The sequence below is a fragment of the Acanthochromis polyacanthus genome, chromosome 15, assembly GCF_021347895.1.
Source record: "Acanthochromis polyacanthus isolate Apoly-LR-REF ecotype Palm Island chromosome 15, KAUST_Apoly_ChrSc, whole genome shotgun sequence".
Classification (NCBI taxonomy): domain Eukaryota; kingdom Metazoa; phylum Chordata; class Actinopteri; family Pomacentridae; genus Acanthochromis; species Acanthochromis polyacanthus.
The window spans coordinates 9,257,876-9,282,981 of NC_067127.1; the positions used below are offsets into that span (position 1 = coordinate 9,257,876).

The 25,106-nt window shown below is 40.5% G+C and overlaps 1 protein-coding gene across 27 annotated transcripts in view; it reads right to left on the reverse strand.

Annotated features, from left to right (window-relative positions):
- Positions 1-2,511: 2,511 nt before the first annotated feature.
- Positions 2,512-25,106, reverse strand: part of kcnma1a (potassium large conductance calcium-activated channel, subfamily M, alpha member 1a) — a 167,676-nt gene continuing 145,081 nt past the window's right edge. For 14 of the 27 annotated variants that reach the window (XM_051960385.1, XM_051960382.1, XM_022201833.2 and 11 more), the window contains 10 exons: positions 23,733-23,957; positions 22,997-23,189; positions 19,203-19,316; positions 17,775-17,858; positions 15,853-15,983; positions 13,602-13,796; positions 13,008-13,126; positions 12,277-12,501; positions 11,136-11,164; positions 2,512-7,109 (listed from right to left, as the gene is read on the reverse strand). In XM_051960385.1, coding sequence (XP_051816345.1) covers positions 6,958-7,109; positions 11,136-11,164; positions 12,277-12,501; positions 13,008-13,126; positions 13,602-13,796; positions 15,853-15,983; positions 17,775-17,858; positions 19,203-19,316; positions 22,997-23,189; positions 23,733-23,957 — 1,467 coding nt within the window. In that variant the 3' untranslated portion in view covers positions 2,512-6,957. The remainder of the gene's footprint in view (positions 7,110-11,135; positions 11,165-12,276; positions 12,502-13,007; positions 13,127-13,601; positions 13,797-15,852; positions 15,984-17,774; positions 17,859-19,202; positions 19,317-22,996; positions 23,190-23,732; positions 23,958-25,106) is intronic. The other 13 variants (XM_051960397.1, XM_051960396.1, XM_022201838.2 and 10 more) reach the window with 3 other exon arrangements.

Here is a 25,106-nt window from a genome sequence, read left to right on the forward strand (position 1 = left end):
CTGAATACTTATGACCATGTGATATTTCAGTTTTTCATTTTTAATAAATTTGCAAAAAATTCTACATTTCTGTTTTTTTCTGTGAAGATGGGGTGCTGAGTGTACATTAATGAGAAATAAAATGAACTTTTTTGATTTTGGCAAATGGCTGCAATGACACAGAGAGTGAAAAATTTCAAGGGGTATGAATACTTTCCGCACCCACTGTACATCACAAATAAAACTGTAAGCAAAACAAAAACATATCAACAAAGTTTTCTGTTAGAGTTTATAAATAACTTTCTCCACTAAAACTAATAAACATGAGGTCAGATAGAAGGAACAGTTTTAAATCCTGCAGTCCCTCGATGACAAGAATATTGTTTCTCAACAAAAACTAAATCTGCTGGTGGATTCCATTAAAGTCCTAATAAATGATCATAAAGTGTGATACTAAAGGTTTGTGGGGAAAAAAATCTCAAAGTAAAGATATCAAGTTGAACATCTGGATGGAGGCTGATAAAAGTTGAGGGATGCTGGTTAAAGACCTGCTCTTCTAGTCGTCTTCCTTCTAGTCACTGTAAAAAGTCACTCCATCCTCGCCGACTTCAACACCTCTTCATGACAACTTGTTCTGCCGCCGACCTGGTGGAAACTCCAGAAACTTGGGAAAACCCGCCGAGACTCGGATTTTGTGGTGGGCGGTGGGGGGAGGTGGGGGAGTGTAGGGGGCGGTGTGTGTGTGTGGGGGGGGGGGGGGGGGTAGAGGAGGGGGGAGGTTGCCACCCACCTCCCCTCCCACTCTCTGCCCCGACTCCACCCTGACTCTGCCTTGGCTCCACCCATGTGGTCACTTGGAAACTACGATGACAAAGGGACGACGAATTTATGTTCTTTATCCGATCTGTAGCTCAGTGAGTTAAGGGTTTGTCTATAGAGCTGCATGTTGCTGGTTCAAGACTAGACCCTTCTTAAATTTTCTGAAAAACTTAGACAAAGCAAGAAAACTACCAATGGTAGGACTTGATCCTGCTACCTTCCACTTGTAGTCTCTCCTCTTATCCCCCTGAGCTACTCACTCAGATACAAACTCTTCTTTTGGTTGCGCATTTATCTTCTATTTTTTGTCGTTTTCAAGTTGTTTTTTTTTTTAACTTGAATCTTGTCTCGGCCATTTTTCTCAGGAGGTTGGACTTGAGCCTTTGTGCTGGAAGGTTGAACCCTCAGTTCCAAGACTTTCCAAAGCCTCCACACCTCCCAAGTCCTCAAGACCTGAGCTTTCAAACAGTCTGAAATTTTCTAAGTCCCACAGTAGATCTCTGTTAGATCGAACTTTCAGACAGTCCAAGGACTGAAATCTTCTCAGTTCCTGAGTAGTTCTCTGTTAGTTTGAACCTTAAGACAGTCTGAAGACTGAAGTTTTAAAAGTTTCTCAGTACTTCTGTGTTAGTTTGAACTTTGTGGTTAACAGAAGCCTTAAAACTTGTGACCATGAGTCTTGATTTCACATTATGACCATCCATCTGAGTTCTTCTCAGACTTTCACCTGTGGGTTCTTTAGAAATCCTGAACAAATCAACAGAGAGGCATTTGTTCACATGTGGCTGAATAGGAGGCTGTCCAATCAGGTTAGAGGTCTTCACTCTGTAGGTTGTTTGGTGTTTGAGACTCTTGGACCTCCATCAGCTGACGTGGATGTTCGATGGTCTCCAGCACAGAATGTTTTAGGAATTCATTCATTGTGTTGTGAACTTTGAAGGAGCAGAAACTTTACAGCTGTCAAAGACATGAGCACCAATTCTGGATGTTTTAAGAAATGAAGTTCATCAAATGAACACTTGATTTTTGCTGATAACTCATTAAATTACCGAAGAAATCTAACATGTAAACTGTCAGACAGCTTTTGTTAAAGTTTTTCAATAATTCTGTCATCATGTTCTGGAACCAGGACTCTGCAGAAATTCCTTTAAACAGATACTTGTGTGTTTCTATTTAAGGCCTCAGGTTTGAACGTACAGCAGATGATTAGAAAGGAGTGATTTTAATATTTAAAACAGTCCAGTAAATGTTTGGAGTAAAAATGACTAAAATTTTGATTTAGATAAATTTGTGTCAAATTATATTACAGAGTCTCACTTAAATATATCTACATGAGTTTATTGTACTTACATTTTATAGAATATTTGATTTCTTAATCTCAATACTGTACAGTCTGAACCTAAATATTGTAATAATGATGTAAATTTAAATAATAAATAATATTGTAGTGCAGTCGTAAACTTTACTCAGCTAAACTTACATAATAAATATCACTGCACAATCTTAACCTGAACATTCAGATTATTGAGGTAAATTTACATAAATCATGATATTCTAGGGTCTTAACTGGAATATTTCTAACATGAATCTTTACAAGCACAGTGCTTGTAAATGTATAGTGTTATTTTACACTTGTTAATCATAAAACTAGTGCAGTACAATAACCGAAAAAGGCTTTTCTTGATTGAATAAAAAAAGGGGAGAATTTCAACGTTTAGAACACAAATACATCCATTTTAATTTGAGAAAATACAAAAAGAAATCATGTACAATCTATGTACAAACTTTTTGTACAAGACAGTATATTTATCAGCAGATTATATTTGACAGAGTCAGGTAGATCAACTCAGCACCATCAAATAATCCATTTATCCATCATATCTAGAACACATCCAAACTAATTAGACTGCTATGTCAAACTCCTGTTTCCTGCAATGATGATGTGCCATCAAATCATATCTGTGATACGCAAGAGCAATAGCCTGAATTCTTCCTGAACTGATAGGCAGCCAAAAAAAACAAACAAAAAAATCGCAACTTTTCTTTAAAAAAATTGCTGAATGCAATTTTAATGTATTATTAAGACTTGAGACCCACCTCCCATCCCCCATAAGTATTTTATATTCTTATATATCTAGTACAATTCCCAGCAAATAAGTTATTATATCCATCCTTTACAGCAAAAAATAGATTAACAAAAATAATAATAATACATACTTTAACAGTAACATGTGACGCATCATACTCTTTGATTTGTTCAGTGGAAAACGGCACATCTGATGTTACAGGCACGGGCCTGTATGTGCATCTTTCAGTCATCCATATCTCACTACACTACTCGACACAACCTGATAATCTGTAACCAAGCACACAGCAGAGATGATATGTGTGGTTCGGCCACTGGAGCTTGTGTCCGTCTTCCCCAACAGCCCCTCAGGCTTCCTGAATGCCACTTTTCGCTTTAGTGGGACTTTATATGGGCCCTCCTCTTGACCTTCTGCACTGCCTGGCACCATACTGGCATGGAGGCATTGATGGCTTGGATGTTCTCCATGTCAGTAAGAGACACTGTTCTCACAGTGTAAAAAAAAAACAAAAAACGCCTGGACTTGACTCCCTTAAAGTGAGCCTGTGTCCCTGAATGACTGAAGGATGCTTTGCTTAACTAAACAATTCATGGCACTTCAAAACACTCTAAAAACTTTAGAGGTATACAATGCAAAGACCTAAAAACATCTAACAGAGACATTTGAAAAGGTGTAGGAAGGAGAGACATCTCAGTCCATTGTTGTGAATAATGCCAGCCTGAATGATTTGCACAATGATGGTTCAGGTAGAAAAAGCACAGTAATCAAGTATAATGAAAATAAATGGTGCATTACTTTGTGAGTTCATGTTAATGCCAGTTTGCAGCATGTACCGTGTTATTTCTGTGCAGTGCTGTGTTTAAGTACCTCGAAAATACTCTGTAAACAAATAAGAAGCAGTGGTGACAGTTTATGACAGATAATGACAAGCTGACAAAATGGAATGTAAACCCTGTAATAACACAAAGTAATAAAACAGGAAAACTAAGGATGTTCTCTCTTTTGATAACAATTGCTGAATTGGTGCTACCTTACATCTTAGTAATGGCTGTTAAACCAGATCAAATTCCGCCTGACTTTTCCTTGTGTCACATACAGTACTTGAATAGTCTCCGCATTCCTACAAGAATCCAAGATCTTTCATTTTCCAGATACATGTTTGTCTTTTTTTTAAACATAACAATCAATTTGTCGATTCTATGTATAAGGAGTCATTGCCATTATCAAATATTAATAATTCCTTATTGTCCAGTCTAGCAAGTATGCCATTAACAACCCAATTATACATACATTTTACTCACATATTTTCTGAAAAGAAATCTATTTGCTACAATGTGTGACAACGATGTAATCACAGTTCAAAAGTTCACTTCAGGACAATGTGTATGAGGCTTCAGTATAGTTGCACCACACCCAATAGACGGACATTGAAGCTCAGATCATTTTGTTTGAGAAAGAAATGGTCTATATAATGGGTTGAGTTTACACAAACATATTTAGCACAATATAATCTTTTTCATGTTCCAAAATTGGCTTCTATTTTTAGAATGACTTTTCCTTTACAACCTACAGAAGAGGATATCTGCAATAAACAGACAGCGTCTCCCTGTCATGTCTTTGAAATCATACTTTGTGGAAAACACCAGCACACTGTGCTGTCGTGTACACACTCTTCCTCCACACTAGGGACCTAATTTAGGTCAAACATGTATAATGAAGGTCATTCACTTCTGGCCTGCACACAGTGGGAGCAACTATATATTATTCTCATTATTTGTACCACTCTAATTTGCTCTCAAATTAAATACATTTACCCCTAGCTAGGGACGCTTAGTAGACACACTATTTAGTAGACACTGTATCTGTGCAACTAAAGGAGGCTTCAGATGAGCCTAAAATTATTCCTACAAGCACTCAACAGAGCCGAGCTGCCAGGCTGAAGATGATGGTTTCAAAATGCAAGCTAGTCTAAGCTTTATTAGCTCCAGAGTGATGCAGCTTGTTAAAGAGGGGCAAAGGGGGATAAAAAAATAATCCTTTGTTTTAATATAATGTGAAATAAATAGTGATTTAGTCAAACATAAAATCATTTGATATGTAATTGTAATTAAAGATATTAATTGAGCCTGTATCACCTAGATTACTTTTCCACTTAATTCTTGACTAGAAAAATAAGTACAAATTGATAATGTTTGTGGATATAAAATAATAATGTTTAAATCCAACTACATATTTGTATGAAGTTTACTATTAGGAGTACAAAGCTACCAGGTCAATCCTCCATTCTTGCCACACCTGGATTTGGATCTATGAGTGACCTTAACATGTGCAAAATGAGCCTGCACTAGAGTGAAGAACACAGGTTCTTATAATGTCCTTATGAGCAGTCTATGGCATTGTTGCATTTCCACCAACTATGCTTGAGCATTTCCGCATGTTAGTGGACCGAACACAGCAGCGTAACTCCTGAGAGTTTTGAGGCATGTGACATCTGGATTGGCACCAGAGAACATCCAAGCTCTTTACTGCCTCTGTGCCAACCCTGTGCCAGGCAGTTGCTCTGATCAAAGGAGGGCCCATCTATGCCCACTTTTATGCAATATGTGGCATTTTTATCCTCAAACATGAACTTTTATGTAACAGACACAACATGAAAAAAATAAATAAAATACACCACTCTTCTTTGTGATCCCAATTCTGCCGTGGATATCACGGCAATGCGTTTAGAGTGGGCACGCTGCTGCTGCTGCTGCTGCTGCTGCTGCTGCTGCTTTTGTTAGGTCCGCTCAATCATAGTTGGGGATTTTGGATGCAACTTAATGTCTTTGTTAGTAGATCCAAATCCTGTAGACAATCTTAGTGTTTGTTTCTACCATGACGTAATTTTTTTTTTAGAGCTAAAATCCCACATGCTGTTCCTTCAAAGGTGCACCATCACATACAAACCAATAGAGGGGTGGGTGACGGCACTGATAAGCGCAACACCAGGAGGGCAAGTGGCTGCGATGCGCGCACACACACATACACAGAGCGTGTACATAAACACCCCTGAATGCACGAAGGATGGGGCAGGTTGTTTTTTTCATCCTTCTCATGTATTCAGGCAAATTAACCACACTGTATCTGTTATGAATGGGGCTCAGGCACATATCATGCGAGCTTGAAACGGAGTCACAGCCTTTTGTTTTCTGATGTATCAGCAGAATACATGTAGGTACAGGGTTCTCTTTCAGCCAGCATACACCAACACTGCGCCATTCTCTGAGTTCTTAGATTATTGTTTTGCAAGATGATTTTGTTCTGCAGACCTGGAATGCTCTCACTCAGCATGAGTCAAGGTGAAACAGCAAACTTTAAGCAATGACGTGATATAGAACAAACCAAGATCAAGATTAGTATGCCTCCGAAGCCAAGCAGCCCTTCCTTCCTTCCTTCCTTCCTTCCTCCCTTCTCTCCACCATCTCCTCAGAGACATTTTATTGGGGTGGGGGTCTGATGTTTCCAGTTGTTCTGTCAAAAGAAGCTTGTTCAGTTTTAGTGCAAATAGAACCGAAGCAGACAGGAGATATGACGCCGATGAACCCAGCTGGTTTGATGTGACACTTCTGGGTGAATCTTTGGGAGATGATATGATCAGTTTATCGCTGCAACCCTCATCCTCCAATAACCAGTCACCTTAGCCATGGAGTCTGGTCACATGAAGAGGTGAAGTATTGCAAAGAATTACAGGAAGTACTCTTTTTTTGTCAACTCTTAAAATAATTCCAAAAAGTGCTAGGGGGAAAGGGGCTGTACAATCCTTATTTGATTGTCATTATGTACATCTCTATGGATACATTAATAAATAAAACAATGTCCAAGAGCATGGAAGTAACATTAAAGGTATACACATAGGAGGTCCCTTCCAGTCTGGGTTCCTGTCCAACCCTTGATTAGAAGAATGAGTGAAGAGAAATGTGTCAGTCTTCAGCATCACTGTCGATATCATCAACACTCCTCCACTGGTGATCTCTTCCCGTCTCTTTTGAAAGAGCGTATAGATGTCTAGTGAGTCAGCAAGGAAACCTGGTGTTCAGCATTCATCTTCAACTTCTCTGATTGGTGGAATCAGACTACTAGTGGATTTGTATTGGTTGACTTGGTTGGCCATGTGAGTGCTCATGGGCTTGATCTGAATGTTCCGTGGGTAGGCATTTTCTGGTTCATCTGTAAACCATTTCTTTTCTGAAGGGGACAAGGTGAGAGAGGAGGAAAACATGAAGTTAGTCAAAAAATGTATGCAACACTTGATCAGTCACAACCATACTGCCTCAGTTTAAGTGATACTAAGTTTTGCATGGCATTCTTCGTGACTAGCATCAAACCGTGACATCCCGGTAAAGTTTGGTTTCTTGTGCACTGAGCCAATTTGAAGTTGACATGGTGGCATTGTCCACTGTCCAATACAACTATGTAAGTATATGGATTCATCAGAATTGGATTGTTTGTTAGTTTGTTTTCGTAGTTTCTCCTGTAATCTCACTGGACAGATAAGTGTGGTTTTATTGATAGGTGTTAGGACATCTGTCTCGGAGAGATTTCTGCTGCCACCACAATATATGCAAGCATGGAGTTTCGTCTGCGATGCACACGGCATTTTGAAATCACAGCTGAACAAGCTGTCTTGAGCTTTTCGTGGGACTTCTTTCTACCAAAATACAACCTAAAGGCTATTGAGCATGTTTTGTTGACCATCAGAACTGAAGATGTGGCAGGACTGCATGCAAAGTCAATGCAAAGATGCAGCTATATACACTTACAGTCGCCAATTTGCCCGAGGCAGTGCGATGTGAAGGGAATGTTGAAAATGATTTGAACTTGAGCGAAAAATTCATGCTTAATCCCAGGTTGTGTATTTATAATTCATGAATCAATCGAGTCAAAAAAGAGAGACTGGAGGAAAATTATAGTTTTGATAGTAGGCTTAGGCACTATTAAGGTATACTATGAGATTTAGAAATCCAGAGATGCTCAATTAATACGTTGTATTCCATTGCACAACCTGTGCCACTGGAGATTAGTCAGGATACAGACAACTGAAGGAACAGTCCAGCAGCCGAGCAGACAAAGATTGTAGCTACCGTTGGAGATGCAGGAATCCTTGTTTGGTAATATTTGTGGTTCAGTCATGAGGAATCAGGTAACCAAGACATTTATATTAAGAGTGGTCTGCAAATCCCTCGACATGAGAGCAGCATTTGAACAAATATTCAACATGGTGGGGAACACAGGGAACACAATCACTCATTATTGCGCCCAACTAAAGGCAGATGTTCATCTTCTTGATTAGAAAATCTGACCGATTTGGTCCACTAGATGGACAGCACAAAGCCCACAGAGGATCAATTTGTTTTTAGCTAGTTTGTACTTGTAGGCTAACTGATTTATTAGGCTTCATTATTCAGCCTTGTCCACTTTATATGGGCTAAATAGTTCATTCAGCCAAAACTCATACAACACTATTATTCTTTAACAAATTCATGCATAAAGGAGTGTGTGTTGTCTTCGTGGTATAAGAGGTGCTATCAAGACGTTCAGAGTCTGTACCTTCTGGAACGTATGCATTTAGTAACTCTCATAAATGAGGATTCAATGTGATTTGACACATTGAAATTCAGGACCTGAATTGCTCTTGTTTTTGTGACCACTTTTGTTTTTCAGTATTGACCTGCAGAAACAGCATCATGTCAATGTTTGCAAGAATCTCAATCTGCAAGCCTAGAATGACCCAAACTTTATGGTGAGGGTCATCAGTAGTGTCGAGGGTTCGGTCTATAGCTACAACCCAGAGAAAGTGCAGCAGTCGTTGGAAGTGGAAGAGTCCACAGTCTCCAATACTAAAAAGGCACATTCAGTCAGCAGCACAACAGGGGCATGGCCACTCTTTTCTTCACCATTCACGTCATTGTGCAAAGTGAATTTGTCCTCCAAGGGCAGATTGTCAATGCCGTATTCTACTAATGTGTCCTGAGGTGTCAGAAGAAGAACATTTGAACTGAACTGTGGTGCCATGGCAAGTGGGCGCTCTGTCATGACTGTGCACCTACAAACAGTGCACTGAAAATGCACAAGCTATTTCACTGCACACCACTGTTACTCCCAATCCACCCTTGTCTCCAAGTTGGGCTCCCTGTCAGTTCCTTTTCTACCCAAAACTAAATTCAAGTTTAAGGGTCACTCTTTTGGAACATCTTTCATGACAGGACTTCCAGAAAGCATCGCTGGAGCACTGGGGGACAAGGTGACTACTTTAAAGGGGACAAAGGACAAATTTAGCTCCGGTACAGTTGTTGGTTTTTATAGACGCAGACTCAGAACTTTCTGATGGCACCTTGTACCTTAACCCACAGAACAACTTATCTGTGAGTGGTATTTACAGTTTATTTTGCACTTGCACTGGTAACGGTATGTTTTTATTCAGAAGGCACATAATATAAGTCAAAAGACTTTATTGCCAGCAAGACTCATCCAAGATCCTGGCATTAGACAGCACTGCCGACTACTACAGTGTCATTTTTTCTGTTCCTTTTGTTTGTTCGTTTTTCACAAATACTAAAGCAATGGATACGCTACAAAACAAACTGTCACACAGGCATACACTACACACAATGGTCAGTGTGTTAGCTATTAGCAAACTACAGAGCCTGCACAGTTGGTACATTAGCAGTTTGTGGTAAATATACAGACGCATCTTCTAAACGTCTATTCTCAGTGCTGTGACCACCACAAATAAAACTCCATTCCCTTCCATTGCATTTGGATTGCTGCAGAAATCAAAGAAAAGGACACCTCTAAGCCTGCTCAAGAAAAACCTAAAACTATCTGCGTGGTTATTTAGCATGAGTGTTACGTCTTTTGCAATTTGGGTGATCTGGTTTTGAAGCTAATCATTTACAGTAAAGTATGTCATATCCTCAGCAGTCACATTTCATAGTAAGTGCTCATGTAATCACTTCAGGGTGCGAGAAGGGAGGAGATTTGAAAGAGTTGGATGTGTCATTTTGGAGAGAATCTCTTCATGATTAAGTAGGCTATGAGAGCACTGTTTCTGAGGAAAAGGAAGGGTGTATGCCAGCTGTCAGAAGTTTGTAAACTCTCTCCCAGCACTTCACAAGCATCTGCAATGCCATTCAAGATGTCACTTCCTTTTGGGTGAAGTTGTAATATCAAATTTTAACTTTGCTATGTGGAGCAAACCTCGTGTGCGCGCGCGTGTGGATGTGTTTGTGTCACATGCAGACTTGCATGTGTGGAGATTCATTTGTGTGGGCTCGCGCGTGTGTGTGTCAGCAAGCTTAAGGCTGCAGGGCTGTGTGTTACAGCACAGACATTTGATGTGTAGAATTGTGCCTGAGGTGAAGCAAGATGTCTGCCATCTCTCTCCAGAGTCTGTTGCTGATACGGTGAACTTAGTGATGTCGCCCCAAACCACCATATCAGGTGCACAGGGTTACAAGGAGGAAACTTACAGACTCATATCCCCCTTCAATTTAAACTTTAAATTGGTCACACCTCCCACTTTCTTGGTGTGACCGATGGCACAGGGCTGGACACACTTTCTTAAAGTTCTGTGAAGAAGTAAGCAATTTGGCTGCATCAGGGGGATTTGAATCAGTCTGACCTACATGTGAGCTACGGTGTAGGCTTGTACAGTCGTTCCAAAACATGTCATTACTCCGTGCTTTTTGCTGATGCTGGTATAATGAAAACCTACTGTACTCAATTGGAGCATAAATATCTGAAAGTCTGCTACAGTCATCTGATAGCATTCGATAGGAGGGAAGATGCGCAAACACACAGACCTCTCACACAATGCAAACCATCTCAAGTTCAAATAAATCATAAGAAGGCATGATAAATAATGGAAAGAAACAATGTGGAAAAGGATTTGTCTGGAGGAGAAAAGAAAACTCATATCATCAAGTAAATAACTGAGGTAAGGGCACAAAAGAAAGGAGGAGGGGTTCGTCTCAACCTCATGCAATGTGGAGATGGTCCTGATCATGGCAGGGAGGAGGCAGGAGCAGCAGCAGACATTTTGCTTTCCAGATGAAAGCAAAACTTAAACTGAGGCATGGTTTACTTAACATCTGAAGAACATAATAAATAAAACAAACTCCCCTCGTCATAACAATATCCACAGAGGACATAGTTATGATCAGAACCCCAGGTAAAGGTTGCTAAGTCATGCAGAATCGTTAACTTGCATACCTTGGCCCATTCTATTCATCCTTGTTGCACTTCAGAAAGAGAGGTAAGTAATCTACTGTAAGTGAGTAGTATTTACAGTCAATACACAACTGACAAATCACTACCAGTCTACTTAATTCTTACATATGCTTACTACATTAACTAGGCTACATAATACATCCTGATTTTAAGATGTATTGAGGGCTTATAATCTACTATTTCTTAATTCTCGAGTACGATTGTAACAAATCTGCATGCTTTTAGACTATGTCACAATTTCAAAAAAATTACTTCATTCTCCCAAATCAAAAATGAATTGAAAATTTTAGGGGAGAAAATGAGGAATATAAATATATAACATCTACGTCAAAATGTTTCACCAAATTAGAAAAAAAAAAAAAAGCTTATAACTATATAATAAACAGAACAGGAAATAAGAACCTGCTCAACATGGACATGCAATAAAGCAGTACAGATGCACCATGAGTAACAAAATATCAACACTGCTAATGAGGGATGAGAATCAGCGTATCACTAATGTCAAGCCAAATTTGCTTTATAGTTCGTATCAGCTGTAGGAGGTTAATCACAATACATTACATCCATGATCCAGGCGTACTGATCATGTGCACGAATATCCAACAAACAACAGTTATTTACTCCACAAATGCTACAAGTTAGACACAAAACAGCTAAATTTTTACAACATATAACAGGTAGACCAAACAACATACTGAATGTGTGTTGTGGCTGAGGCATTTATTGTAAGTTTGTTTCCAACCACAATGGCTGTGTCCTCTAAACAAGTGATTTTAGAGTTGCCAAAAATGTAAAAACTCATAAGAAAGGAGCCTCAGCAGTCTTTGAGTTTTATAAATGAGCCCAGCTTTTCACAAAGTGACTTCACCAATTTGCTAATGTCATGTCATGATTGCTGTGATGTGAGAGTGAAGACCACATGCAGATGGTTATGAAAGAAACACGCCAACACTGTGCATGGACGCAGAGCACGAATCACAAACACACAGTACACGGTAAAATCATCGGTGCATGTGTCGTCACAGTCTGCACACAAACACACTCACCTGTAAAATACACGTCAGATATAACACACCAAAAACATGCAGACTAGAACTCTACAGGGACGTGTGAGTGCGCTTACTTCTGTTTGTCGCGGGCCTCCCGGGTCTTGCTGCTGCGGTTCTGCCGGTTGGAGGGAGGGATGGAGTGCACAGAGGAGCTCTTTTTGCTGGAGGAATGGGAGGAGTGGGAAGAGTGGGATAAGCTTGTCCGGGACTGGCCAGCGTTGTGGTCGAACTGCATGAGGCAGAAGATCAGGTCTGTGGGCACCAGCTCAAACTCGTATGGGGGGTTTGTGATCACATATCTGGGTCGGAAAACAAATGTTAGAAAGGATTAAACTTTATATGCATCAAAGGAAGAATAGCTCAGTTGGAGTATAAAGGAAATTAACAACTGCTTCACTAGAACATTTAAGAGAGGAATATCGATGAACGTATGAAATGGTAGGAACTTGCATTGGTTTTTTTTGGATTTTTAAACTGTAGTGCAAAACTTTTATCTCCCCCTTCTGGCAGTGAGAGTAATTACACTTCCTTGCTTTTTGCTCTAGTTCTTGTTGTCACGACCCAGTCACAGACATGACCTACTTGATCTCTGTAGCTACGGTTGCTTCCCTAACTATGACTTTTTCCTCTACATTTTGGACGACATACTAAACTGTGATGTTTTTGTCACATTTTGGACGACATACTAAACTATGAGATTTTTCCACATTTCTTCTGGGTTAACAAAGTCCATCTATAACCCTAATCACACATTTTATGACATCAAAATATTCATTGCATGACTGCGACAAAGCAGATACTGTACCGTTTTGTGCACTGGGTCGGTGTACTGATGTGAGCGTCTCTTAATCTGTAGATTCCGAAACACAGCATGTTGTACGTCTTCAACGCTTTACAGAACAAATCCCCATAGCAGCCACCATCCTGATGAACAATAGAACAAAAACATCATCAGTGTGCGTTAGATCTTCCTGACGATCTCGCTTAGTGGCAGTAAAGGTAATTCTCTGGAAAGTTGTACTGAAAATGCAAGTATTGTAATGTTCTGTTTATGCTTGTGAGTAAATACCAAATGTTGTTAATGCAGACAGTAACTGAGCAATGCTTTGTAAATGATGCCATAAGTTATTTTAGAAACAACAAAATGACTTCTGGATTGGACATTTTGTATCACAATAACGAAAATGAATAAAAACAAGATTGGAAACAATTAAACTTGGTGCTTTCTTGTTGGCGTTCATTGTTCTCTCCATAGCGCCTCCCTCGCCACCCGCTAAGGCTTGCTTTGCGTGATCACTGTTCTTCACATCGGATTAAGGACCGCAAGGAGCAGAGGCGGCCAGATGTGTGCTGCTGGGTAGTGCCAAAACGTGTCATCTCCGCTTAAACATCCACTTACCCCCAAGTCAGCAAATGGGCCGTCGTAGAGGGCTAGCTGGGCAACGCGACACCTGTCTCTGTTGGCCAGCGTCTGCGGTGTGCTGTAGCCTCCTCTGAGAGCGTTCTCCTCGGCCAACAGCGCCTCCAGCTCTGGTGTGGCTCCTCCCGTGACCAGCGTCCGAATCAGTGTAAGGATGTTGTCGTTGAAGTACGTCTGGGGAGAAGAGAAAAGGGATCGCAGTAAGCAGACGCCATTAGAGTCACAAGTAGAGAGGTGGCAGACGAAAGAACAGCTCATTATTTCGACGTCATCATCTAGAAGTAACTAGAAGATGAGGAGACAGGAAGACGATGATTGACTTTGTCCGGTGCCCCATTCCTATGATGGTTAAGCAGTATGACACATTTTCTCAATTGTTATGTCATCACGCAGATATGTTGGATTTTATTTACTCAGGTTGTCCATCTTTAGAGTTTCCATTTTGATAGATTTTAATTAAAAACTGAACAGTATGACGTCTTAACTAAATTAATGCCAACGAGATCAAAAAATGTACACTTTTCACTGTACTTACTGTATGTCAAAAGCTTACAATTAGCTTACTATTTTCCAAAGAACATGCAGATTTATATGTCATTTTTCAACGCTTAAACACCAAAAATTAAAGTCCATAAACCTCAACTGCCTCTTTGTGGAGATGGAAATATCAAATATCTTTAAAATTTTTTTAAAAATTGGCCAAAAAACATCTACATGAGTAGATGCCACTAGATATAAGAGAAAATATACTGTATTTTATTGCAAGTTTGTGAACCAATGTTTTACCTAATTGCTTTAAGAAATGATTGATTAGGTTATGGTTAAAGATAAATTTAGTAAACTCAAGGGAGGCATGGTTAATGTTAGTTTGGTAATTACAGCCCCGTACCCCATTGGATCATCACACTATAAATGACAGAAGTATTTCTCTGTGCACACTCGTTTTTTTCACGCCGCGCGATGTCCATTTTCCCCTCTGAAACAACGATTTGACTGCGCTCTGTGGGTGTCAGCTTCTCTTGTCCTTCAAGCCGATCAGGACCTGCTTTTGCTAAGCGTGAAGACAGCCGATGTCACTCGGCAGCCGGGCCAGAGTGGCAGCGCCTCTCACTGGGCCCCTGACAGGCCTGCAGAGCCTCATGATGGATGAGCAGTGTCCATTAGCTGGCTTCACCTCTGACCAGTGCCAGACTACAGCTGACGCCTGCTCTACTCCCTGATCAGCTCGGCTCTGCATGCCCCTCTAACCCCTCATTCAGCGAGAGGACTGCTGGAATTGAGCCATCACAGCGGCAAAGGGGGAAAAAACACAGTCGGTCGAGAGAGATGGGATGGGGGAAGAGGAAGAATCAGTCGTAGAAGATCATTTCTTCCCGTCTCCTCCTTTATCTCATCCCCAGTGCAGTGATGACATTGTCAAAAGATGAAAGAGTGTTTCTCTGGCCTGTTCGAGCCGAGCTTGAGTCATCACCATTACACGAACCTTCCGCACTTATTTTGCTAAAAGATCTAATAAAGCTCTTAAAAGTTAAATTCATAACACTAAAGATGAGGAGTGATGCCAACAATTTCCCTTTTGATGTCAGTGCAGTTGGCAGGCATATGTGATCAATGTACTGTACCATTTCATTTACCAATTTCTGCCAGCTTAAAAATGCCAAAACAGTGCATGTAGGGAAACCTATCATGACACTCAACGCAGAAATTTCTTTATTTACACCATCTGCAAAGTCTGTAACATCCCTGAAGTTATCTGCACTTTAAGAGCAACAACCCGAAAAATATCGTTTTGTTTTGAGTTGTTCAAAAATAACTGAAATAAATAGCAAACAATGCGGTTGTGATCCCAAACTAAAGGAGTCAAAATAGAAAATACTGCTGCATTTTGGTGTAATCAACTTATAATGTTTTCCCAGGTCCACCTTCTGAGTGTGAATCACTTCGAAGTTGCTCACCTCTTCCCCTCTCCCTGCAGTTTCTACCAATGCAACAACATGCAATTATTACACAGCGGATACTGCATCCCCTTGTACTTTTTTTGTCAGACTTCTCCCTCCTGGTTCCCTTTTTGAAACTCTAAATATTACTGCATAATCACATCCCAGACATAAAAAAAATCTGAAAATAAAAATTAGAATGTGCAGTAAAATGAAGGTATTTTGGGGTTGGGATAAAAAGATTTTAAAAAATGCTCAAACACGGTGAGTTTACAGTGCGTTTGAGAACTCACCGCACTCATCAGGGAGTCGAGTACACTGACAGCGAAGGCCGTGCCGCAGGCGAAGGGCTGAGTGAGGTACAGCTCTGTGTCTGGGTCGTCATCATCATCTTGGTCCAGGAACTGAACGTTTGAGTCGTTCACTGAGAGAAAGGGGGGAGGCACAACTGAGTTAGAGGAGCGAACTGTGAAGTCCACACACTGACACATAAACACCAACACACCTGAGAGTTTAGGAGTAAGATTTTTTTGTTTTTTTTTGGTGCGTGTGTGTGTGTGTTGAGTTCCACTTGGAAAGATTTGGATATGTCAAGGTAAGAAAGAAATCTCAGGTATATAGGTATTGATGGAGGGTTGAAGCTCATAATATAATGCAACTTAAGATGCACATTATATTTTGCTTTTACACTACAGCTGCACTTATTCTTAACCACAAGTTTAAACAAGAACTTTGTTTCTTCTCCAAACAATTGACATGTTTTTTTTATACACTCTAAAATACTTATGGCTAAATAAGTTCCTGCTTTTTTTGGTCCATGTACTTTATAATTGTTTGGAATGTGAAAAAAAGTGTTTTAGTAAAATTATTTAATATTATATGTACTGTATATAACATGCAGAGTGCATTTCATACATTTAGACAGAACACAACTTTAAGAGAAAAATGTTTAGAGCATATTATGCATACACAGTCATAACCATTGCAGAAGTCTCCAATTTTAGCACCTCCGTGGCCACTCTGTCTTGATTCTTTATTATTGTTCTAATAAACAAAACTACATGCACACAAACCAACAAATTCTGAGTTGAAAGACAGTGACCAGACCTTCATTCATTTTAAATAAAACAATATATAAGTATTTCTTTTCTTTCTTATCCAGTAAACATGGTGAACATCGAGACTTCAACAATGGCTACTAACTCACATGAGAAAAAACATGCATTTTAAAAGTCATGCTATGTTTTTTTCCAGAGTTTTCTATGATGGATGTGTTTGTCACATCATCACCCTTTACAGAATTACATCTCACATATTTACCTGTGCCCTGAAAGTCAAATTAAAGCGAGGTAACAACACACTTCTTAATATCATGATTATTAATGAATCAGGTCTGCTAAAGAAGTTAAATGGCACAGTGTGGTACAAATCAACCAATAATAAAAGAAAGAGGGTGTTGTATAAATTGTCTAGAGTAAAAAACACCTTCCTATAGTGCGTGTCTTTTTCCCTAAATTGTATCTCGAACAGCAGGGCCCGTGAACCAATGTTGCTTGAAAAAGGAGTATCTTACAAGTTTTTGTTCAACTCGTGTGATACGGGCTTCAGAGATAGGCTATGGAGGAGGGAAAAAAAACAACTAGAAAATAAATTTTAAATAAATAAACACCCTAAAAGACGGATTGATCTTGAGTTTTTCTTTTCTTTTCTTTTCTTTTCTTTTCTTTTTTTACTTGGCTTCCTGTGAGCTGTGGAACAGAAATGTCAGTCAAATAGACAAGGGGGCTGATGCAAACGGGCCCGGGCCAAAGGAGTGAACGGGGAGGGTGAGGGGGCGAAAAGGGGGCGGCTGAGCATGTGAGTGTGTTTGCTGGGAGGAGGGGAGGGTTTTGGCGAGGGGGCCGAGGGGGTTTTGCTATGAAAACAGCCACAAGGACAGACTGAGCATGATCAAAGGCCTAGCGATGCTCGGCAAACGCAACTGCAGGAGGAGAGAAAAAAAAACCCAAAAAGAGTAGAAAAAAAAAATCATTAAAAAAGGGCCAAAACAAGACAGTCAATTTCAACCAGAACGAAGAATAAAAATGTGTTCAAAGTGAAGCCATGGGAGCAGCGAGGGCCTTGACTGCAGCCAGATAAATCAAGACAAGCTGATGAGGAGCAGGGCGGCGGAGCGAGGGAGCGAACGGCAGCACAGGACAAAGGCTCAGCTTACCCAGCTCTGTTATCATTTGTATGTTGGTTCCACTTTTTTTTTCCTGACTGAGTGGAACCAATGGCAGTAGTTTGCCAGGTTTAGCTAATGGTGATGAGACAGTGCAGAGAGGGGGAGAAATGGTGTCGTTATTGAAACAGTTTGAAAGACTGCAAAAAAAACAAAACAAAAAAAAAAACAGCAAAAAGAAAAAAAAAAACGGCATTTCCGTGTCTTAAGATGACTCGTGTCAACTCAGGAATTACTCTCATGGTTGTCCGGAGCCTAAAAGTGAAGCTCCTCGGATTAGATACAAAGCCAGAGCTGTCACGGTGCTACGCCACGACAAGAACAATAAATTATTTCATGGTTAACCAGTGAAAAGGATAAACAAGGTCTTATCCATGAACACACCTACTTCGCACGCCATGCAAACAAAATTGATCATGCAACTCGGATGAGGCGTGTTTTTATGTTTCAACTTGACTTTAATCTTCTCCTGGCACTCTAACCTGAATATATGACAGTGTAATTACAGTATATGGTTCCAGTGAGACATGCAGCCACCCTCTCCTCTGTATGCTCTTACTCCTTTCTCTCCTGAGGGACAATGTTATCGCATCTAGTGTTGCTGCAGCTGTGAAATTTGTTAGCAACCAGCATGCAGAGGCGCAACGCCGGAGCTGCTAGCGTTGGAGTCCAGGACAGAAACCAATGACTCCAACGTAGAACTATCTAGTTTTGATGATTACATATGCGGTCAGCGGTGTAATGGGAGAGCCTCGATTCAGGTAATGGCTGGCCCGGTTACAAGTAACATTAGGTGGCTCCTTTCTCTCTCTCTCTCTCTCTGGCCTTTTCTTAGCTGGCCTCATGCTCCATTGCTCCCTAATTGGGTCAGGGGAGACAGAGTAGCTGGTCTCTGGTGCTTTAGAAGGCCCCTCAGAGATCTGAAAGTTTCATGAGTCCCCATCACCAGCGGGAATACAACCACTGGCATTGTTATTAATAAATGGACCCATTTTGCAACCGAGGCACTTTTTTCCTCTGCGTTTTCTCTTCTCTTTGCTTTTCTCCCTCTCTCACCCTATCCATCGGGCTGAGTTTCTCTTGTCCATTAGGGGACAAATTGCAGGAGATGTAGCTTTTGTCCCAAAAGTGCCCGTCTGACATCTTCAACTTGAGTCCCCGTTAGACGAGAACTAGCATGATCCGATAACTGAATATGAGTTGGGCAAAGCTACTGGCACCATGAAAGTGAACAAAAATTCCACACCACGCATTCCTTAGTCCACTTGACCTTGAATGAGTTGGAACTTTTGGTAGCAGAATGGAGTCTTGGATTATCGGCTCTGTGTGATTTCGTCTGGGAATGGATAATGAGTTGATCTGAGGTTACTGGGTACGGCATGCAATGTCTGCATTTGAGGTGGGTGGAAACAGTTTTACCTAGTTCGGTGATGATGGGGATGTTGGATCCGGTGGTGACGGAAGCCTGACGCACAAAGCCATGTACTGGACTGCTGTCTGGAGATGACCTGTCCATTCCAGGAGGCGTGAAACCTGAACGCAACAGGAAGCACAGATATAGTCTGCAGAACACGTCAGCAAATACCCAAAAATACTTGTATGTTACTAACATTGTGCCTTTGGTTAATCTCTGTGGAATGTGAAGGAAGTATTATCTGCAAACAAAATGTATTTGTTCAGCATTCTTCTTTGTTTTCTGGAAGAAAATAAACTTAATTGCATGGTTAAAGATGGTAGGATTTATCTCTGCTTGGTTCCATTTCTTCTACACAATGTAAGACTAAGACTGCTCTGCTGTCCTTATGACCTGTATTTCTAAGTTGTATTTTAATAGTTATTTATTTATATCTATTGTGATTCATTTTATTTGCACTGTACAGGGAAAACAGTATTTAGTTTTTCAGATATGCAAATTCTTCATGGCCTATTTCTCCACCATGAAGAAATAGGCCATGATTTTGACTTTTAGAGTGCAGTTACTGTAGCAATTCCAGTTTGTCGATTTTTTTTATAGTACCTACTGCAAACAGGAAATACTGCTTCTCAGAAATCCTACATTTATATTGCGAAGTTACTGTTACCGGTATATGTTCAACAACCATTAAAAAGTCAGCTTTTTTTCTTAGTTACTAGTATTATTATTATTCATACTTTGTTTTACTTAGTTAATTTTTAAGAAGCTGCTCTTTGTTTTAATTATTTTCTCGGTAACACAAATATAGTCTTGAAATTGTGTTTTACCACAGAAGTATCATAAGCACAAGGACATGACCTGAAACTCTGCATCAGTACAGTTATACAGTATATTGCGCTTGTCAGCTAACTCAGCATTGAGTTGTTGATATGTGCTTTTTTTATCATTCAAATGTGTGGATTGGCAAAAGAAGGAAAAAATAAACAGAAAAGAAGGAGAAGAAGGCTAAGTAAACAAGGCGCCTGCCTAAAAATTGCAGCATGTATACCGTGCTTTTAGGGGTCAGCTAAGACATATTTAGCATTCACGTCGCTCCATCAACGGGCAGACATAAATTTTATATGTTGTTCATTTTGTTACGATAAAATTGGTGAAGTGGATCCTGAAAACCTTTTATCGGAAATGGTGTGGCACAGAACCATGAAATACAAGTGCAAGTGACAGGAGTATGAATTCACATGACTTCACATTTTTGCATTTCCTCAAAGTGACAAGTAAACACCTTAAATCTGTAATGCTATATGCATAATGCATCAACTGTGTTTTGACATCCATCATTTAGTGCTGACTACAGCAAAATGTCAGCTTATAGTGCCACCACCAAGGAAACATAATGCAGGGAATATATTCAGGTCACAAAGTTTTAAAAGGATTGCAAATTCTGTGTGCGTGTGTGTGTGCGTGTGTGTGTGTGTGTGTGTGTGTGTGTGTGTGTGTGTGTGCGTGCCTTTCCTGTCAAGAAACTCAATGAGCTGCTTACATTACAAAAGAGATCTTTCAGCCCTTTGCAAAGGAAAAGACACCAAATAGTTTAGTACACAGCAGGAAGCACACACTGAACTGAAGCATGGATAATCATAACTTTTGTTACACCAATTACTGAACTAGGAAATAGCAGCGGTTTGACACTGGGTGTCAACCAGGGAGCACAAGCTCAGATGGTGTGAACATCATTTTGTCGATGTCCATAAAGGATGATGTTTACTGCACTGGTGAGTGACAGCAAGTTTTAGGTTTCTACCTCTAAAACGCTGCTCTTACAGTATCATCGTGAACATGAAGACAGTGCAGAGATGTAGAAGTACAGCTTCCGTTCTTCCGCAATGCATACACCAGAAGGTGATGCTGGTGAGAACAGGGATACACGAGGCCTGCTGCTGAGCTGCTTTCAAAACCCGTTACAGGCTACAAACGGCTCAAAAGTCGTGATGCGATGTGAACTCGTGAGCCCAAAACAGAGAGCTGTATGTCTTTACTGAGGGCTGCAAAAACAGCAGAGCCGAAATGTGTTTATCTGCCGGATCACTCTAATCTCCCTCTGAGTTCGCGCAAAAATTGAATTCCAGCATGAAACATTCACATAAATTAAAATTTTGCATCTCTTTATGCAAATAAACCTTAAGTCCTTGTGCATAGAATGATAACAATTATGCTTCCTGAATCCTTTTTGCTGATATAAAACTATTTCTGAAGGTTTTTCTAACTTCATATGCATGTTTTATAATCTGTATATTTGTAAAAATGAACTCAACAAAATGTACAGCCCACAACAGAGAAGCCAGAGGTTTCGAAGCAGCCCGATCACACACAGCTTCTTCTCTTCTGGCTGGATGTTGCTACTGTAAGGCTGTAACTTATTCTGTTCAGCTACAATGTACAATAGACAGTGAGATCTGGGTTACATACCCCCTTATCCCTGTAGCCCCGCAGGCACAGCTATGCTCTGTGGTTGACTACATGCTACAGCAGCCGTGAGAAGCTCTCCCCCAGGAAAGCCAATGTTTACTTATTCATTTGCACCTTCTAAATTCCACAGACAGTGCCTGAATGGGAGCATAACGAGGAGGAAGGAATCCTTGCAGCAATACCTACAATACAACAACAGTGTTTGAGCATGTGCATGCAATTTGTTGTGTATGCATGATCGCATGTCACCGTGTGTGTTTTTTTAAACTGCTGGTTAATGTAAGACCCAATTATTGATAATACGAGACTCCCGTTCATCGATCCGGGGAGAAGATAGACCAGTGGGCTTCTGTATTGAGGTGACTTTCTGTGAGTAGTGCTCCCCAGAGCGGCATGCTCTCAGATTTACCCCTGCTTATTGTTCCTTGGTGGCACTGCTATCGACAGCGTATCACTCACTCAAGCCTGGAGAAATAACAGCATTGGCATTCTCCTAAAACATGTGGAAGTGCTCTGCACTAAAAAAATAATAGCCTCTTGAACCTTCAACTTTGATTTGTATTTACAACAGTCGCTGTGGTGGCATTAAATAGTGTTGAGCTTAAGGGATGCCATGCCTTTCCAGCTAATCATAAACTGAGGATTACCTGTTTGTGGAGGTTTGTGGATAGATTGCCTCGGCCTGCATGTCCGTGTGCGTACAAACATATGCACACGCGTTCAAACACAAAAGTGTGTGCGTGCATGTGTCGCTGTTTTGTTGTGACTAATGAGGAGCAGCTGAATTGGCCTGCCTGGTGATTTGTACTAGCTGCTTAATGATGATGAGGCCTGATGGGATGCCAGGTTCGTATGTTTGTCTGCAAACATCAACAATCTGTTCCAGACGATCTGCCAGACTCCAGATCAGGGGGAACAACATCAAATGACACAGTCATGTTGATTACATCATTAAAAAGTATTATCAAAGAGGTTTAGCAGCATCTAATTACCAGGGACAAGACTGAAATCATCTGAAAATTACGTGGAGTAAACACTCTTCAAAGGCTTGATGAAGCAATCAGCGCAGTGTTTTGTGTGTGCACATCTTCAGGAGTTACAGTAGTGTCAGTTCATGGTTAATACTCAAAGCAGACTTGCAGAGAATTTCGATTAGGAACACTTACAAGACAGCACTTGACAAACTATATCTATCCCTCCTATGTGGCCTTCTCACCCCCCTCCAGCCTTTTCCTCCCTTCTTTTTCCATTTTTGACTACTGTCTTCCCTCCCTGCCATAACCTGTCCCTTTTGGGCAGCAGCGTACATGGAGTCTAATAGGACGCTTCTTACCTTGGGAATTAGCCTGTAAGACCCCAATGCTGTCATCAAACTGCATAGATTTGATGTTGAGTGATGCCAAGATGCATTCCTTATCCTGCAGTGAGGCATCTTCGATATTGTTCTGATTGGCTGACAGTATTACGCACATGTCGCAGAGGTTGATGTTGACAGCCCTTAAATCTGCCCGACTTAATGGTGTACCCTTCAGGGTGAGGAGAATACAGAGAAAGAGCAAGACAAACGAGAGAGGGAGAAAGCAAAACACAGAGAACAGACAGACATGGGGGAGAGAAAAACAAATTTAAGAAGTGAGCGGAGGGGAGCTTTGGGAAATTAGTTAACAAGTATTCTTGTTTTGAGGCGATGACATTCCACTGATCTAACTGGGCGTTGGAGATTCAGAGACATGGACTCATCTAAAGGCTAGCCTGCGCTGAGGGCTGTGTTTGGGATCCTCCTCTGATCATCAGTCAAGCCAGGCCTAACAAGCTCTAAGGCAGCGAGCCACGCCATCTGTGATGGGCACTGCAGCTGCAACAATCATCAACTCCACTGTGGATATGCAGGATGTGTCACTGCTCCAGATGAAGATGGGTTCACTGAGCTCTACTGGAGTGATCATTCAATTGAGCAATGTGTGATCAAATCAGAACGATAAACCCTCTCTAGATTTCAATGAGCGTGTAACTCAAAATGTCTTTGTTAGTTAAACATGCATTCTGTGCCAGTGAAGTAACACACTCACGGGTAAGATGGAGACCTTGGGGAAGTTGTGTAAAGTTTCCCACTCTCTCCGCAGGTAATCCAGCGAGCCCACAAAAACTATAGGCTTTAGCTCGTGGTAATGGAAGTTGCTGGCTCTTAAAGGCATCACCAAGTTTCGCAGCCCCACTAAAGCGGACGTGACATCCCCAAATATACAGACCACTACATGGCCGCTCAGTACTGTCATGGAGGCTTCACTCCGGGTCTGCAGGGAACACAAGAGAGGGAGGGGGGGACAAAAAGCAGAGAGAAGAATAAGAAAAAGTGTAGACAGAGAAAAAAGACCAGGCACACTGGGACACAGAGTCACAGAATAGAAATGAATGCTGTTAACAGAAAACTGAGCAATGTGCATGAAGTAACACATTCTAGCTTTTACCAGAGCTTAAAAGTAGATTATAAACTGTTATAAATCGACATTTAATAGTTTGTTAACCAAGCAGTTATGTAATTAATCCATAATTAAACTACACATTACACTGACACATTTACATAAACAAAGGTTTGGTTAACCACTATTCTGTTTATAAGCAGTTTATTCGATCAGAAATAGCAATTTTACAGGAAAAAAAAGACACAATGTAGACTTTTTCAAAGGAAAGCAGATCCAGTCACACAGAAAAAATGCAGTTTGTAAGATTTTAGGCTCATACTGAATGACTGGGATACTTTCATACAAAAGAAATGTATAAATAAACCAGCTCCTCTCATTTTCATGCTGGAAATATAACAATACGATGCCCTGCTTTAAAGATCTGTCGCCTGTCACACCGGCTTCACGTGCCTTTGATTACAAAATTGGGTGCACGTTAAGTAAGCTAAACGTAATTGTGATACCATCTAATGTGAAACTAATAATTCTATCTTTGTTTAGTGGAGACACAAGGTAAGAGTCAGAGCAATTAAACCACTTTTGCAACTGGCACACACTTTTAACTGTCTGATCTGCTGGATAAAACATTTTTTTAGGAATTCATGTATCTAGAACATGTTTTTGATGATTCAGCGTATGCAGGAATATCCTTCAAACTCCCCTGAAGTAAGTGAGAATTAAAGTTAAATCTTTCAAGAGCAACAGAGTCAATGGTGCATGAGTCAGACAAGAGCAACAAACATCTTATAAATTAAGGAAATAGGTGAGTGTGCATTATAAATTTGATTTGGACAGGAAAACCTGCACCCAAAAAAAAATGCATTAGGGTAAATGCTTACAAACTGCCTTGGCAAAACACCTGAGCAAACTCATGCGTGAAGTGTTGAAATGCCGTTCACAGACCCTTGGTGGATAAATATATATATATAAAAAACAAACTCACCTTGAAACAACAGAGAGGCAGTGAGAGAAATTTCAATA